The sequence below is a fragment of the Marmota monax genome, unplaced genomic scaffold, assembly GCF_021218885.2.
Source record: "Marmota monax isolate L192 unplaced genomic scaffold, Marmota_monax_Labrador192_F-V1.1 WCK01_AAM20220418_F8-fsc00127, whole genome shotgun sequence".
NCBI classification, from domain to species: Eukaryota; Metazoa; Chordata; class Mammalia; order Rodentia; family Sciuridae; genus Marmota; species Marmota monax.
The window spans coordinates 316,802-331,223 of NW_026692894.1; the positions used below are offsets into that span (position 1 = coordinate 316,802).

General features: G+C 43.4%; 1 protein-coding gene and 1 long non-coding RNA gene across 13 annotated transcripts in view; one reads left to right on the top strand and one right to left on the bottom strand.

Annotated features, from left to right (window-relative positions):
- Trerf1 (transcriptional regulating factor 1) overlaps nt 1-12,151 on the top strand; it is a 211,458-nt gene extending 199,307 nt beyond the window's left edge. For 8 of the 11 annotated variants that reach the window (XM_058581386.1, XM_058581383.1, XM_058581384.1 and 5 more), the window contains 3 exons: nt 1,738-1,941; nt 4,965-5,212; nt 8,843-12,151. In XM_058581386.1, coding sequence (XP_058437369.1) covers nt 1,738-1,941; nt 4,965-5,212; nt 8,843-9,167 — 777 coding nt within the window. In that variant the 3' untranslated portion in view covers nt 9,168-12,151. The remainder of the gene's footprint in view (nt 1-1,737; nt 1,942-4,964; nt 5,213-8,842) is intronic. The other 3 variants (XM_058581387.1, XM_046450604.2, XM_046450606.2) reach the window with 1 other exon arrangement.
- Nucleotides 686-10,031, bottom strand: LOC124096674 (uncharacterized). Of its 2 annotated transcripts, none has more exons than XR_009227348.1 (5): nt 9,954-10,031; nt 6,089-6,289; nt 2,486-2,626; nt 1,452-1,528; nt 686-895 (listed from the first exon to the last, which is right to left on the bottom strand). It is a non-coding gene; the product is annotated as an uncharacterized LOC124096674 (long non-coding RNA). The 2 variants fall into 2 exon arrangements; XR_009227349.1 differs by having other exon boundaries at nt 688-895; nt 6,089-6,263; nt 9,954-10,019.
- Nucleotides 12,152-14,422: the final 2,271 nt, after the last annotated feature.

Genomic DNA, 14,422 nt, shown 5'->3' on the forward strand with positions numbered 1-14,422 from the left:
AATTACCATACAGAAAATTGGGACCATTTCTTAAATATACCTTGTTAATACATCATTTCAAATGTGCACATACATGATAATTACCAGTGGATAATACTGAAACAGTCAGAGGGTGCTAGATGCCTCATATTGACTAGTATTGTCTTTCTCTCTCACACACCCCAAAACCAGACTGGAGGGAGGATGTTTGTGGTTACTGGATCCCAGAGTACCGCTACTCTTCAGAAATTGTTCTTTTTGGAAATTCGAGTTTCTGGGTTCTAAGAATCATAGTTTTACCCAGTTACGTCACTCCAGGGAAAAGCAGACTGGACCACATGCTCTAAGCAGTGGGTTTGTGAGGAGGGCCTGGTAGGGACAAATGACCTGCTGGGGGCAGAGGCAGCCCGACATGCCTTTTGTCTCCTCCCTTGTAAAATGGGAGGACTGTTTATGGCCTATTCAGTGACATATTACAGCCTCTTGTTACTGCACACTTTTGTAAACTGTGAAATATAAGCTGAAATGAGGGGACTATAACATAGAATGCCTTTTCCCTGGGTCACAGCCCTTGCCCCACCCCACAAGGACAGAGAGAGAAGAATGAAGTAGTTAGTTAAGCAAGAGGTTGAATGAGGGGCTCCTGGATCCCTGTGTCCCATCCCAACCAGCCAGGCACCCACTCCAGGCTGCTCTGGGAACTTGCTCTTTTATTAACCTTGAGGCAGGGAGGGAACTTTGTTTAATTCTCTGTGTGGTTCCTGTTCTGAAGTGGAGAAGGAGCAGAGTAGTCAAGAGGATACATTTTCATGGAAAATGTTTCTTGTTTATTTTTTTTCTTTTTATTTTAAAAAATGCCTCTGGAAGGAGATAATAAATAAACAGAAACATCGAATACACGCCTTTCTGCCCGCAGCTAGAGAAAAAAGAAAAAGCACATGACAAATAAAAGAGAATCTCCCCTCCATTTTCTCCTTTTCATTCTATTTTCTGTTAAGAATGGAGGAGGAGAGCTCTGAGCCGGGCCTGCTTTCCGTGCATCACAGGGCAAATTGGGTATCTCTCTTGGAAGTATGATATAAAGCCTATAAATCAAATCATTATGGGTCTCTATAGTCCCTCTCCAGAGGGGGCTCCACAGTGCTGTTGCTGCCTGAAAACACCCTTCCCACTGTTGGGAGGGGAAAGAGGTCCTCAGGAGCAGGGCAGCCTACCTGAGTTTTAGTCATTTGTAAGGTCTGATGATCTCCAACAAGGAGGGGAATCTGTAGATACAGAAATCTCTCCTCTCTGCCACAGTATAATTTTGTATAAGGGATGAGGGGACCCAGAGCACAGCAGGGAGACTTCCTTGACCTCAAACTCCCAAGTGTCCAGAGACCAGCCTTTCAGAGATTGAGCCCTACGGGCTCTGTCAGCCATTCCTTGTGTGGAAAGAAAGTGACCCAGCAGCCAAGCATGGTGGCACTCACCTGTAATCCCAGCAAGTCAGGAAGCTGAGGCAGGAGGATCACAAGTTCAAGGCCAGCCTCAGCAACTTAGCAAGACCCTGTTTCAAAATAAAAAATAACAAGGGCCAGGGATGTGGTTCAGTGGGAAAATGCCCCTGGGTTCAATCCCCAGTACCAGAAAAAAAAATTTTTTTTAAAGTACCACAGCCTCAGCACCAGCCCCTCGCTGATCTACTGATCTGTAAATTCTGTTCATCACTAAAAATGTTATGTGGGGATGTCCCCTTCTTGCTTTTATTAATACTAGACAAGTGAAGAAGAAGAAGAGTTAGAGGAAGAGGAGGAGGACCTGGAGGAAGACAAGAAATCCACAAAAGAAGAAGAGAGTGAACCCCCAAAGTCCCCGGAGCCACCACCAGTCCCTGTCCTGGCTCCCACCGAGGGACCACCCCTGCAGGCCCTTGGCCAGCCCTCCGGCTCCTTCATCTGTGAAATGCCCAACTGTGGGGCTGTAAGTGTCTGTGTTGTCCAGGGATCTGGAACAAGTGAGGGCCATGCAGCTGCCCCTAACTGTAAGAGATGATGCATTTTTGAAAGGCTATACTTTGAGCAATGAAAATTTGGTAGAGGCCACTCCATGTGGCCATAGTTCTCTTATTCATTAAGTCAAGATATTTATGTATTTTTTTGTCAAGCATAATGCTATGGCTAGAGGACATAAAGAAGGTCCCTAGCCTGGCTCAATACCCATGCCTGTAATCCCAGCAACTAAATAGGCTGAGGCAGGAGGATCACAAGTTCAAGGCCCGCCTCAGCAACTTAGCAAGATCCTGTCTCAAAATAAAAAATAAAAAGGCCTGGGGATGTAGTTCAGTGATAGTGCCTTCTGGCTTCAATCCCAGTACCACATACACATTCAGTCCTCAGGCTGTGTGTGATTCCAAGTTCTGTAGCAGGGCTAGGGAAGTAGCTCAATGGTAGAGCATTTGCCTAGAATGTTCAAGGTTCTGGGTTTATTTCCCAGCACAAAAAAGAAAGAAAGACACAAAACTAACCAGGTGTAGTGGAGCTCGCCTATAATCCCAGCAGTTCAGGAGCCTGGGGTAGGAAGATCACAAGTTTGAGGCCAACTCAGCAGATTCTGTCTCTGGAGTTGTATCTCAGTGATAAAGTGCTCCTGGGTTCAATCTTCAGTACTGTAAAAATAAATAAATGAAAAACTTCAAAGCAAGCTGTGGCCTTCAGAAAGCCCACTGTTTCTTAGTGCCTCTGAACCTCCTAGGCTGCATGTCACCCAAGGTCGTGCCCTGTCGGCATGCATTTAAATGAACAAGGGCACCTCCAGACAGGATCACCCTTTTATAAATGCAATTACTTGCCCCACTGCCTGTAGTTTTACCTATCTGGAAGGTTTTGCATCTCATATTCCATAAAGTGTTACTAATTCAAATGTCACTAATTTGAAATTTGAGAAGGTTGTTATAAAGATTTAGCTAAAGTTTGTCTTTGTACTCTGTGGGGACAGAAAGATTGACCTAGCAAACTAATTATGTAAACACCTGAAAGGGAGTCTGTGTAACCACCTAGACTCATTCCCTGCACTAAAGGAGGGCCTTACAGAAGCTGTACCAGACCATCAAAGGCTCCATGCATATTTTAAAGGAAAATTTTAAAGGTTCTTTTGGACTTCAGGTTTCCACCTGCCTCCCCCACTAGTATAAATTGGGGAGCTTTTCCCAAATCAGGTTTCTTAAAGCCGGGCATACCTGGACAGGCAAATTCTAGAGTATTATCCCAAAATGAGGATGCTGTTCCTTTACAGTGAAGTCCCTTGTCCTCAAGTTAGTGCTCTTGTCTTATGTTTGTTTAATATAGAGTGTATCAAATGCTGCTTATTGAGCCTGTCACTTACATGAAAGAAGCAACAGTCTTTAAAATATTCATATCCTAAAGCAGAAATGTATTGATTTACATTTAAGGAAAAAAGTTTTTAAAAAATGTACACATTTTGCATTAGCTGTGAAGAGAATGGAACCTGCCAACTTCTTTCCATCTGGGTTATTTAATGACCCAACCTCTTCACTCTGTCACTGCCATTTTGTATGGAATGCTTCAGTTCAGGGATGATTAAGATGTGACTTTAAATGACAACATCTCTTGGTGAATTTGTTCAGAAATTGGATACTTCCTCAATTCATAGTTAGAGTGTACTGTAAATTTTTTACTGAGTGGGAAGTCATCGTTCACTCAGCCCCATCAGAAAAGCTCAGCAAGACAGATATTTTTTAATGACTTTTTAAAATCAAAGTGGGGAAAGCATGCTGGTTTTTTTCTTTGCATAACAATAGAGGCTGTAGTTGTCAGATCAGTGATAGATTTTGTTTTTCTCTGTATGACAATAAACACGGCTTGTGGATGAACACAGAGCAGCCCCTAGAGCTGAGCAGCTTGATGGGCTTCCCTGTTAGCTGTTAACTTTCACAAGCTGGAAGTCCGGGCTCTTGGGATTCAGGGTATGGATTGCAGTGGCCCTGAACTGAGGACCCAAGAACATTCCATTCCCCCAAGAACATTTGGCCATGTCTGGAGCCATTTTCATCGGGACTATGGAGGTGCTACTGGCACCTGGTGGGTAGAGGCCAGAAGTGCTGCTAAATATCTGGCAGTGCACAGGACAGTCCCCACAGTGAAGAATCACCCAGCCCCAGGTATCCGTAGTGCTGAGGCTACAACCCCTGCTTTATGGAATCTTCAAAAAGACTTGCAGGTTCTTCCCCCTTTGTATTATCCTGTATTGAAATGTGGGGGTCTTAAACACTGCGTAAACAATGGGCTTCTGAGATTGGGGTGTGGCTCAGTGGCAAAGCACCAGCACATGAGGTCCTGGGTTCCAGCCCTAGCACTGGGGGTTATGGGAGGGGGTTAAGCAATGGGCTACTGATTGAGGCTGTACATAAGGTAGAGAGTGTGCCAGAGCACCTCATCGATGTCCTTCCCACTCTTCCTGGGGGTGCTAGAGCTTCCTGGACAGAGACAGGGCTGAGTAAGTGGGCTGGATTCTGGTCTGCTCCGTTTCAGCCAGAGCATCTCTGCTTTTCACCTGAGTTTGGGGTAAGACCTAATTCTTTAATAAAAAAGGAAGGAATTGGCTTTTAGCCAAAAAAAAAAAAAAAGTTTTGAAAGCTAGTCCAACCCCCTCATTTTACATATGGGGGAAAAAATGAGATGTCCCAAAGGGAAATGGCCTAAGAGCCACCTGTGAGTTAAGACAAGCTGGATGTAGACCCCCAGTCTCCTGAATTTGAGATGGTGCCTTTGTCCTTTACGCATGTGCCACGGTGCCTCTCCTCTCAGGTTATGACAATGATGGGGTTTGGGTTGGCATAGCATTTGCAGTTGTGGGATTTGAGCTTGGCTTTCTGTGGCATAAGCCCAGAGTTTGCTTAGATAAAACGCTTGTGCCTGTCATTAGACACTGTTTCATGTATCACTGTTTTACCAATGAGTAACTAATAACCCTAATTTCCTTTTCAGGACTGTAGATGTCATGTCACTCCCTTTCTTCCCCAGGTGTTCAGCTCCCGACAGGCACTGAATGGCCATGCCCGCATCCATGGTGGCACCAACCAGGTGACCAAGACTCGAGGTGCTGTCCCCTCTGGGAAGCAGAAGCCTGGCGGCACCCAGAGTGGGTATTGCTCTGTGAAGAGTTCACCTTCTCACAGCACCACCAGTGGCGAGACAGACCCCACCACCATCTTCCCCTGCAAGGAGTGTGGCAAGTAGGTGCACTTGAACCAAGGTCTGAACCACAGTGGATGATGGCTCTGTAGGGGCCAGGCCAACACAGTCTGAGGTTTCATCAGCTAGAGGAAGAACCTAGAGTCTCAAATCACTTTCATGCCATATTTAGAATCTGTAAGGTGGACCGTCTCTCTGACTCAGAAAATGGCCATTCTGGTGTCCTAGAAGGACAAGCATCTTCAGAGAGCAAACCTCTAGTGACAAACTTCACTTCTTTGCAGAAATGTGTGGAATGCCAATTTCCACTTTCTCCGTGCACACCCAAACTGTATTCACTAATGTCACTTAGCTTTGCATCCCTGCTGAGTTTTTTGAGAATGGCTCCAGAACAGCTAATCAGGAGCTCTCTATAGCAGAGGTGGGCAAAACATCACATGCCTTCCACCACCACTCGCTCCTGTTCCCAGGGCAGACATCACTAATCAAGCACCACACTCACGGCTATCACATTAAGACAGGGCCTCAGATTCTTTTGATGATCATGCTTCAAGTTTATACAACCAATTGATTAGAGTTGATACATGGATAAAACCTATGTGTTATCCCTGCCCTCTTAGGGATAGTTTATAACAACTAAAGGGGAAACTTGACAGTAGGTAGTAATAAAAACAGCTAACATTTACTGAGTACTTACTTCATGTACATGAACTCAGTTCTCACACAAAAACTTCATATGATGCATTTGCTGTCTTTATCCTTGTTTTACAAATAAGGATTTAAAGTTAGGTAAAATGCCTTACCTCAGGCCACACTGCCAGTGAAGAACAGAACCAAGATTTGAACCCAGCCAGTCCACAGGCACAGCCTGGGTTCCTGCTATTACTCTTTCCTTTTGGTTTGCTTTGTTTGCTTACCTTAGGAAGAAAATATCATTGATGGTAAGGTGCATAGTTCTCTCATGGAATTCTAGGAGAGTTCCAGTTCCCAGTGAGTGACTTGAGGGCATTTCATGGTCATGCCGATCCTTCAGGAGCCTCACTGAGTTTCTCTTCCCATAACCTCCAGTGCCTCAAACACAAGAAATGTCACCTGGAGAGACACCAACCAGGATGAGGCTGAAATTGCCAAGAAAGCATCTCTAGTTACATAAGTGAAGCCAGTTGGAGACCTCTCCCTCCACATCCTCACAGAATGTATCCGGCAGCATTATAGTAGCTGCCATCAATCAGTCAGTCCTCGTTATTTGCCTGGCACTATTTTAAAAGAATTTTTGCATGTATTGACTCATTTACTCTTTAGAATACCTTACGAGGCAGGTGCTCTTAGTCACTCTTAGTAAGCTGAAACTAAGGCACGGAAAGTTTAGGCCACATTGGGGTACAAAGCACGCTGTCTGGGCCAGCCTTGTGTACTTAGCTTCTAGGCCAAGCTGCCTCTGTGTAAACCTGATTCAGTTCTGGGGCACCCACCACAGAGCACTGGACCCACATCTCCCTTACCCCTTGTGGAGCCAGGGATGGGAGAGGAGGGTTTAGGTGTTGGTCTGTTCCTCTGTGCTTTCAAAGCATGGAAAAGACGTCATCTTCTCCCCTACCCCCCCAACACACACACATTGAGGGAGCTGCAGATTGAATGAGTCCACAGACTGATCATCAAGCTTATTTGCTTGGAGGAGGGTTACACCACCCCAAGCTCAGTTCTCTCCCACTTGTCTGGGAATAGAAGTGTGGGGACAGTGGAGTCTTCCCAGTCCCCTCTGAGAGAAGCCCATACCTTCCACTTATTCTGTTCAAACAGGTTATAACTTCTTATTCCACCAGGTGGAGACAAAGGACACTTTAACAAAAATTCTTACAGATTGATCATACCTAGTCTAAAACTCTGAAATCCAAAATCATTAAAAATTATTGTATAAAAGTACTATCCGGCCATGTGTGTAAGGTATAAATGAAACAAATGAATTTGTGTTTAGACTTGGGTTCCACTCCCAAGAATCTTTTATGTATATACAAATATTTATAAACAAATAAATAAATATATTATATATATGTCACACACACACACATATACACACACACACAAAATCTGAAACAGTTCTGGGCCCAAGTCTTTTGATAAGAGATATTCAACCTGTATTTCATGCTTTATGACGGTCTTTCAGTGGCACGATTAAAACTTTCCTCATTTTTATGTTGCTTAGGTTCTTTTTCTACCAAAAGTCCAGTTAAAATTTTATGGAAAATAGAACTACTTTTTGTGGTTTTCCATCCTGGGAATGATATTAGGTAAATGTTCACAGATGCCTCCTTTAGTTGCTGGAATTATGTTTATTACATTAAACAGTTTTCATTATGTCTAAATGGAATTCATCAACACTGTTTAACTTGGGCTTTAGAAATCAGGCTTTTGGGTTTGTTGTTTGTTTGTTTATCCTTTATGAACTTGGAAGTAAATAATAATAATAATAGAGTACTTATGCTACCCTATTCATAAACATAGTCTCCCTTTGGGCAAACTTTTTTCTGGAAAATGTTCCAGATAGTAAATACATTAGGCCTTGCAGACCATTCTGTCTGTGCTTCAGCTACTCAGCCCTGCCCTGGTAGCACAAAAGCAGCCAGAAACAGAACAAACAAATCCACATGGCTGCATTCTGTTAAAAGTTTATTTATAAAAAATAGGCTAGATTTGATCCACTGACCATAGTTTGCAGGCCTCTGGTTAAGAATAACCTCCCAAATATGATGGCTATCCTTTTATCCTAGGACTTCTCAACCTTAGCACTCTTGACATCTGCATATGGTAATTACTTGCTGGGGAACAGGCTTCTTCTGCAAAGTAGAATGCTGTCAGCATCCCTGGCCTCTGTCCGCTTAATGTCAGAAGAACTCTTCCCCCAACCAAAAATGTCTCCAGACATTGCCCAGTGTTGCCTGGAAGGGCATAATCACCCCCAGCTGGGACCCACTTTTAGTCTTAGTAGAAAATTATAATATGATGGCCAATAAGAAGGGGTTTTCAATGAAAAGACGTGTCGATACAGCTCAGAAGTCAAACAACAAGAAGATAGAAGTGAGGCCACTGAAATTGACCGTACAGGGTTCCCTGTGACCTTGAGAAGGACAGACAGGTTGAAGTGGAGAAAACAAGAGGCTGATTAGAGAGGGCAGAGGAGAGAAAGGGGGACGCACCAACTATGTGCAGAAAGATCCTTCAACTACCCTAACTGGAAGAACGGGGACAGAGGCCAGGGCAGATGTTGGGTTGTTTATGATGGGGACTCTCACAGCTCGATAGTATGATCTAGGGCTTCTCTGTTGGAGAGGGCATGGTTAGTGATGTGGAGGCAGAGAGGCTGAAGGAGGAGAAAGAGCACTTGTTCCAGACCCCAGAAGGACCCAAAGACCTTCTCAAAGGCCTCGGGCATTATCCTGGGAAGGAGCCTAATCATGCCATCAGTGTGCTCCTGTTCCCATTCCTCTTCCTCTAATGCTTAGAGAGGAGGAAAAGGACGTGATAGGCCACAGCAAGAGAATGTCCTAGGACTCTGTCAAAGCCACCCCAAACCAGATGTCCAACCTGCACCCCCATTCCCCGTAGGACACTGGGATCTTCAGGAACTCAGATCTCCTTGTAAATTTTACGTGCTTTTTTTTCTTCATTTTTAGAGTCTTCTTCAAGATCAAAAGCCGAAATGCACACATGAAAACTCACAGGCAACAGGAGGAGCAGCAGAGGCAAAAAGCTCAGAAGGCAGCTTTCGCAGCAGAAATGGCAGCCACAATCGAGAGGACTACGGGGTCGGTGGGGACGCCAGGGCTCCTGCCTCTGGACCAGCTGGGTCTGATCAAGCCCATCAAGGATGCAGATACCCTCGATGACGACGTGGTCCAGCAGCTGGGAGGCGTCATGGAAGAGGCTGAGGTCGTGGACACCGATCTTCTCTTAGATGACCAAGATTCAGTTTTGCTTCAGGGTGACGCGGAACTCTAAAGCCCTGTTTGTTGCTTAGAGACAGTGAGAACCCACTGCCTCCGTCTTTAATAATCAGGAAACCTGGACTGCCCGCTTGTTTTGTAACCCTTTTAAACTACCTGTTTAAAAAGTGGTCGTTTTATTCAGGTTTAGAAAAAAAAAATCCAGTTTCTTTTCCTTTTTTTTTTTTTTAATTGTTGGGGGGGTTGGGGGAATAAATAATTGGCACAACTATCTTTAAGAGGTGTTTCATCTGGGCTACATCCTCTCAAGATCATTCCCAGCAGGGAGTGGACTTGGCGTCCTGTTCCGTTGCTTTCAGATGTCAACCATCCTGGTTGCCTTCTATCCCAAAGCTTGCCGTGCGTGTGCGTGTGCGTGTATGTGTGTGTGTGCGTATGTGAAGCAGGCTACGCTCTTCATGCTGGGGCCTTGGGCCATTTTTCCCACCAAGAGTTATTTTTCTGTTCAGACCTGTCAGGAATTGTTCTTTTTCCTCCACCAAAAAAAAGCAGATCAGAAGAACCTATTCTTTTTGCAATGCTGTTCACGGTCAGTGGAGTTCTGAAATTACTTTGTGCCACTTGAAAGATCGATGAAAACAACACTCACTGGGAATTTGCTGTAATTCGTGTCTGCTGGACTGAAGTTTACCTAGATACCAGCTAAGAGAGGGTTTTCTAACAGGTCATGATCACAAATACGAAGGAAGTAGCTTGGAAGGCCAACAAAAATAGTTTCAGATACACTTTTGCTTAAATGTTTGCATTCAAACAATGAATGTATTCATTACAAGTCACTTACCAAAGCACTTCGAGACTTCACAAAGCTGCATGACTTTGCTCTGCCTCCTCCTGCCCCTGTCAGCAGGGTTGCTGTTTGTACTTGAAGGCAATAAACTTTGTAATCCTTCAAAAATGTCAATATCCGGGCTATTGAACTGAGTCAGACTGACCCATCCCACTGTTAGCGCAAAAGTCAGACCGGGACTTAGCCCTGGCAAGGAGGGGATCTGCTCCTCTTGGCCCCTTTTCAGTGTTAATGCCACATGACCTCTGGAGCAGGTGTTCTCAGGCCTCTCCCCTCCCTCGGTAGCAACCCAGCTCCACAGAAAGGTGGCTATCACTCTGGGCCACTTTGCTGGCACAGTAATAGCTGGACATCAGACAGAAAATCAGCAGAGGCATGAGGACAGGACCTGAGCATCCTTTAAATTTGACTTTGCAAAAGCATTTAGCACACACTCATGGGGGCCCACTGTGACCTGTCATAGCCCCACACAGGCAGTGGTTTCTGAATCTCAGGAAAGCCACAGAAGAAAAATACAAAGATTTTCTCATTTCCAGCATTCTGTTTTCAGAGAAGATGTCTTGGAGATTTCCTTCCTCTTTAAGGAAAAAAAAAAACTGCTTTGTTTGCTGCCATTTCAACAGGTTAATCTATCCTGTTGTTTTATCTAAGCAGTTCTGAGTTAAGAACTGCCTGGGCATCAGGCACCAGCTTGGTGGCAGAGTTATTACAGAACCATTGCAAATGTCATGTCATCAGTAGATCTTGAAGTGACCTCCTTCTGGTCTGAGGGTGAGCCTGGAATGGTTTCTGCCATTGGGTCTGTAGAAGCTTATCAAAAGACCAAATGCCCAGAAAAATGTTTATAAAGCAAATGTATCCCTTCTATTTGGAGACTTGCTCGGCTGTTCCAGTTTTAAACATTAAAAATAAACTGAGTTGTCACAGCAAAAAATATAATGCACAATTTAATTTTAATTTTCCATGCAGTATAGGGTAAGGATCTTGGACTTGAAATAACCAAAGAACTCCTCCTTAATGAGACAGTTCAAATACCTGAATTAGTATTTCTTGACTATCAAAGAATCGACTTCCTAGTATAATATATTGCACTTACTTTTTTTTTTTTCTGGAATGATCTGCCTGCATGGATGTATTGTGTTTTTGCGTCCCCCACCCACCCACCCCAAAGAACTTTTCTTGCTAATGGTTAATGTCTTCAACACGGTTACTGTTTACTATCAGATGGTTTTTCATTAGTGAATTTAGACCTCTTTGAGAAAGCTTGTATATAAAAAGTTAACAGATATATTTTATGGAAAAACCCATCTTATTTTCAAATATATTTAACTGCTGTTATATTTTATTAGAGGAAGGTTGTAAATATTTTCTAGGAGTTCTATTGTAAAGAAAAGTATTTTTGAAAAAAATTAATGTAATAAAAATGAAAACATTTTTAAATAGCGGCTGTGATTGCTTCCTGTTCTGGCTTCTTTATGTTCTGTTCTCAACAGATGACTTGCATGCCTTCCATATCGGGATGTAACTTATTCAGGTTTGCACTATTATCAGTTGACATCTTAATATTCAGTGTGCTTAACTGTATTTTCCCAGAATGCAGGTCCCTTGGTCCATATCAAAGCACTATGTATAGCATATTCATAATTTTTCTTTTGTAATGTGTGTATTTTTAATAAGGATTTTATGTAACATTTTGGCAAAAAGAGGACAGTATTTTCTAGTGAATTTTATAATAACATTTTGCTAAAAATGTTTCTTCCTAGGTCAGTTTTTGTTAAGGTGAACCAAAAGTCTTATTTTACCAGGGGTTTAAAAAAGTTTGAAGCTTGAAAGCAAAGTTATATTTAAACATCATATGTAACAAATAAATAAAGATGTTTTATAGACTTGTCCTAAAAAGGTGCATTCCTTAAAAATAATAATAATAATAATAACTGGGGCATTGTAGGTTGTTTCCCCACCTGAGTGTTAAGCATTTTTTAAAATTATCACAATACTTTTTCAGAAGAGAACCGGGAGAATTTTACTTCAGTTCCAGTCATTTACCTTAGAAATTTATTACAGTTCCTAGAGACGGGCATTCATCAAAATAGAAATGTAACCAAATACACGCTGTCCTATTTATTTGTGAAAACCTGATTCAATATTGCATCAGCTGCTCTGAAAATAAAATATTATCTTTCTGAGTTTCATTTGGCTTAAATATTCCTTTTTTTCTAGCCACTGGAATGACTTTTCAATGCTGAATAAGTGCTAGTTGGTTTATGTTGACACAGGTTTGAGAGGCCAGCTGGTCACATTTCATTCTCATTGAAGTACCCCCGCTCCAGCCCTACTCCAGAACCCGGATGCACATTTCTGTTCCTCAAGCAGTAGATGGGCCACTTGAAGATGTGACATACTCTAACCAGTATTGTTCAAGCTCAATATTACCTATAGGAGTCTACAGTAAGCCACAGCATCCATGTCTGCCCTGATTTATTTCCATTTTATATGTGGATTTGCAAATGTCAATATATGTTTGCTTTTTTTGGTGGAGGGGGCGGGTACCTGAGATTGAACTCAGGGGCACTTGGCCGCTGAGCCACATCCCCAGCCCTATTTTTTATTTTATTTAGAGACAGGGTCCCTCTGAGTTGCCTAGTGCCTCACTTTTGCTGAGGCTGGCTTTGAACTAGCTATCCTCTTGCCTCTCAGCCTCTGGGATTACAGGCGTGTGATCGCCCGGCCACTGCAAAAAAAATTAATATCCAGAAAGAACAAACAGGTACCTGGGAACTGATCCAGGTTCACTGTTGGGAAGAGCAAAGTTCAAGCTTTCTTAATATTCTGGACTTCCTTACCTTCACCCACACATTTGCAGCAATTTACAGCAGGTGCCCAATAACTATTTGTTAATTACCTTTCTAGTCTTTCAGGAATGCTGGGGGGGGGGGGGCAGGGGAACACAACCTCAAATCAATTCGGTGTTCCATGATTTCCCAGTCTGCCTTCCTTGGCAACAGCCAGTCTGCTGAGTTGTATGTGTTCTAGAAATGTGGATGAATTTTAATGTTGACAAAAACTAACCCTAATTAGACATTTTAAGAAATTGAGTAACACATTCCTAAATGAGTGGTTAAGTGATCTTTGTCTTATTTTTGCAGTGCTAGGGATTGAACCCTGGGCTTTGCAATGCCGGGCAAGAAGTACCTCTGTGCTATACCCTGAGTCCTGTACGGGATCTCTGATCACAAATATCCCTACATAAAACAGCCATAAAAGGGCCTGACTGTTTCTTTTATGTAAGAGATAATCTTTTGAAATGGCTCCTTTTAAAAACGGAACTGGTGCAATCAAAATACAATTTTGTTGTGCGTGCTCTTTGTCTTTCTGCAGATACAGCAAAATGCACCTGCTCAACCATCTGGAGCCTGTTCTTCTCCATTAGGTCAGATGTTTGAAAGTCTAGGCTGTAGGAAAGAGATCCATAACGGATAGGCCAAGCTTCAGAACGCTGTCTATCCCCACACTGTCAAAGAGCCCTGTCCACAGCCCTACTGTTGGCAAAAGCTGGCCCCCCTTGTGTGGTATGAGGGTCAAACCCAGGACCTTGCCCTTGCTAGGCAAGTGCTCTACCACTGAACTACATCCCCAGGCCCCTTTTCCCTTTACAATGATTGTCCCCTTGCTCCCAGCTAACTGGACCAGGTTAACATGGGACCCAAAGTCATTAGGCCAATAGGCCAGTCAGTGACATATGATATGGCTTAGCCAAGAAAGATGAGGGGACTGAATCAAATTCCCACATCTGAGACAGAACAAATGAGAAAACTTGAGCTAGAGGCAGCGAGCCATGGCAACAAGCAGGGCAGAGCCCTGGGGGAGCAGGAACAAATCAATCCACAGGAAGGCCATCAGAGGACCAGCAAGGACATTAGTCCCAGGCTGACTGTAGCACAGTCTTTGGGGCCTAGAAGAGTTTGGGCCACCTCTTTAAAAGTAAACCCGTTTTATTTTGTAGTAGGGTGTGGTGGAGGATGGGTGTCTTGATTCCTTTAATCCAAAGGAGACTCAAATAGAACTGGGCCTCATCAGAGAATCAGAACAAGCTCTCTGCTGGGGTAGGAAAGGAAGGCCTTGAACTAGGATTTCAAAGATGGTTATTGGTTCAGTTGAAACCAAGCTTGAGTGAGTTATTTCCTCTCTGAACCTGTTTCTTCACCTATAAAATTAGGATAAAATTCATGTCTGAGATTAAGTTAACAAATTGTGTGTGTGTGTGTGTGTGTGTGTAAAATCTGGAGAGAGAGAGAGAATCGTAATATTACCATCATTGTGGCTGCAGAACACTTTCCAGACTCAGGCTACTCAAAGGGGCAGAGGACAGTTGAGGAGTCATATTGAGAGACTGATGCAAACTTCAGAAGCAGCAAAACAGTGGCGGTGGGGGCAGGGGTGCTGCTTTCAGGAAAACCCATTGG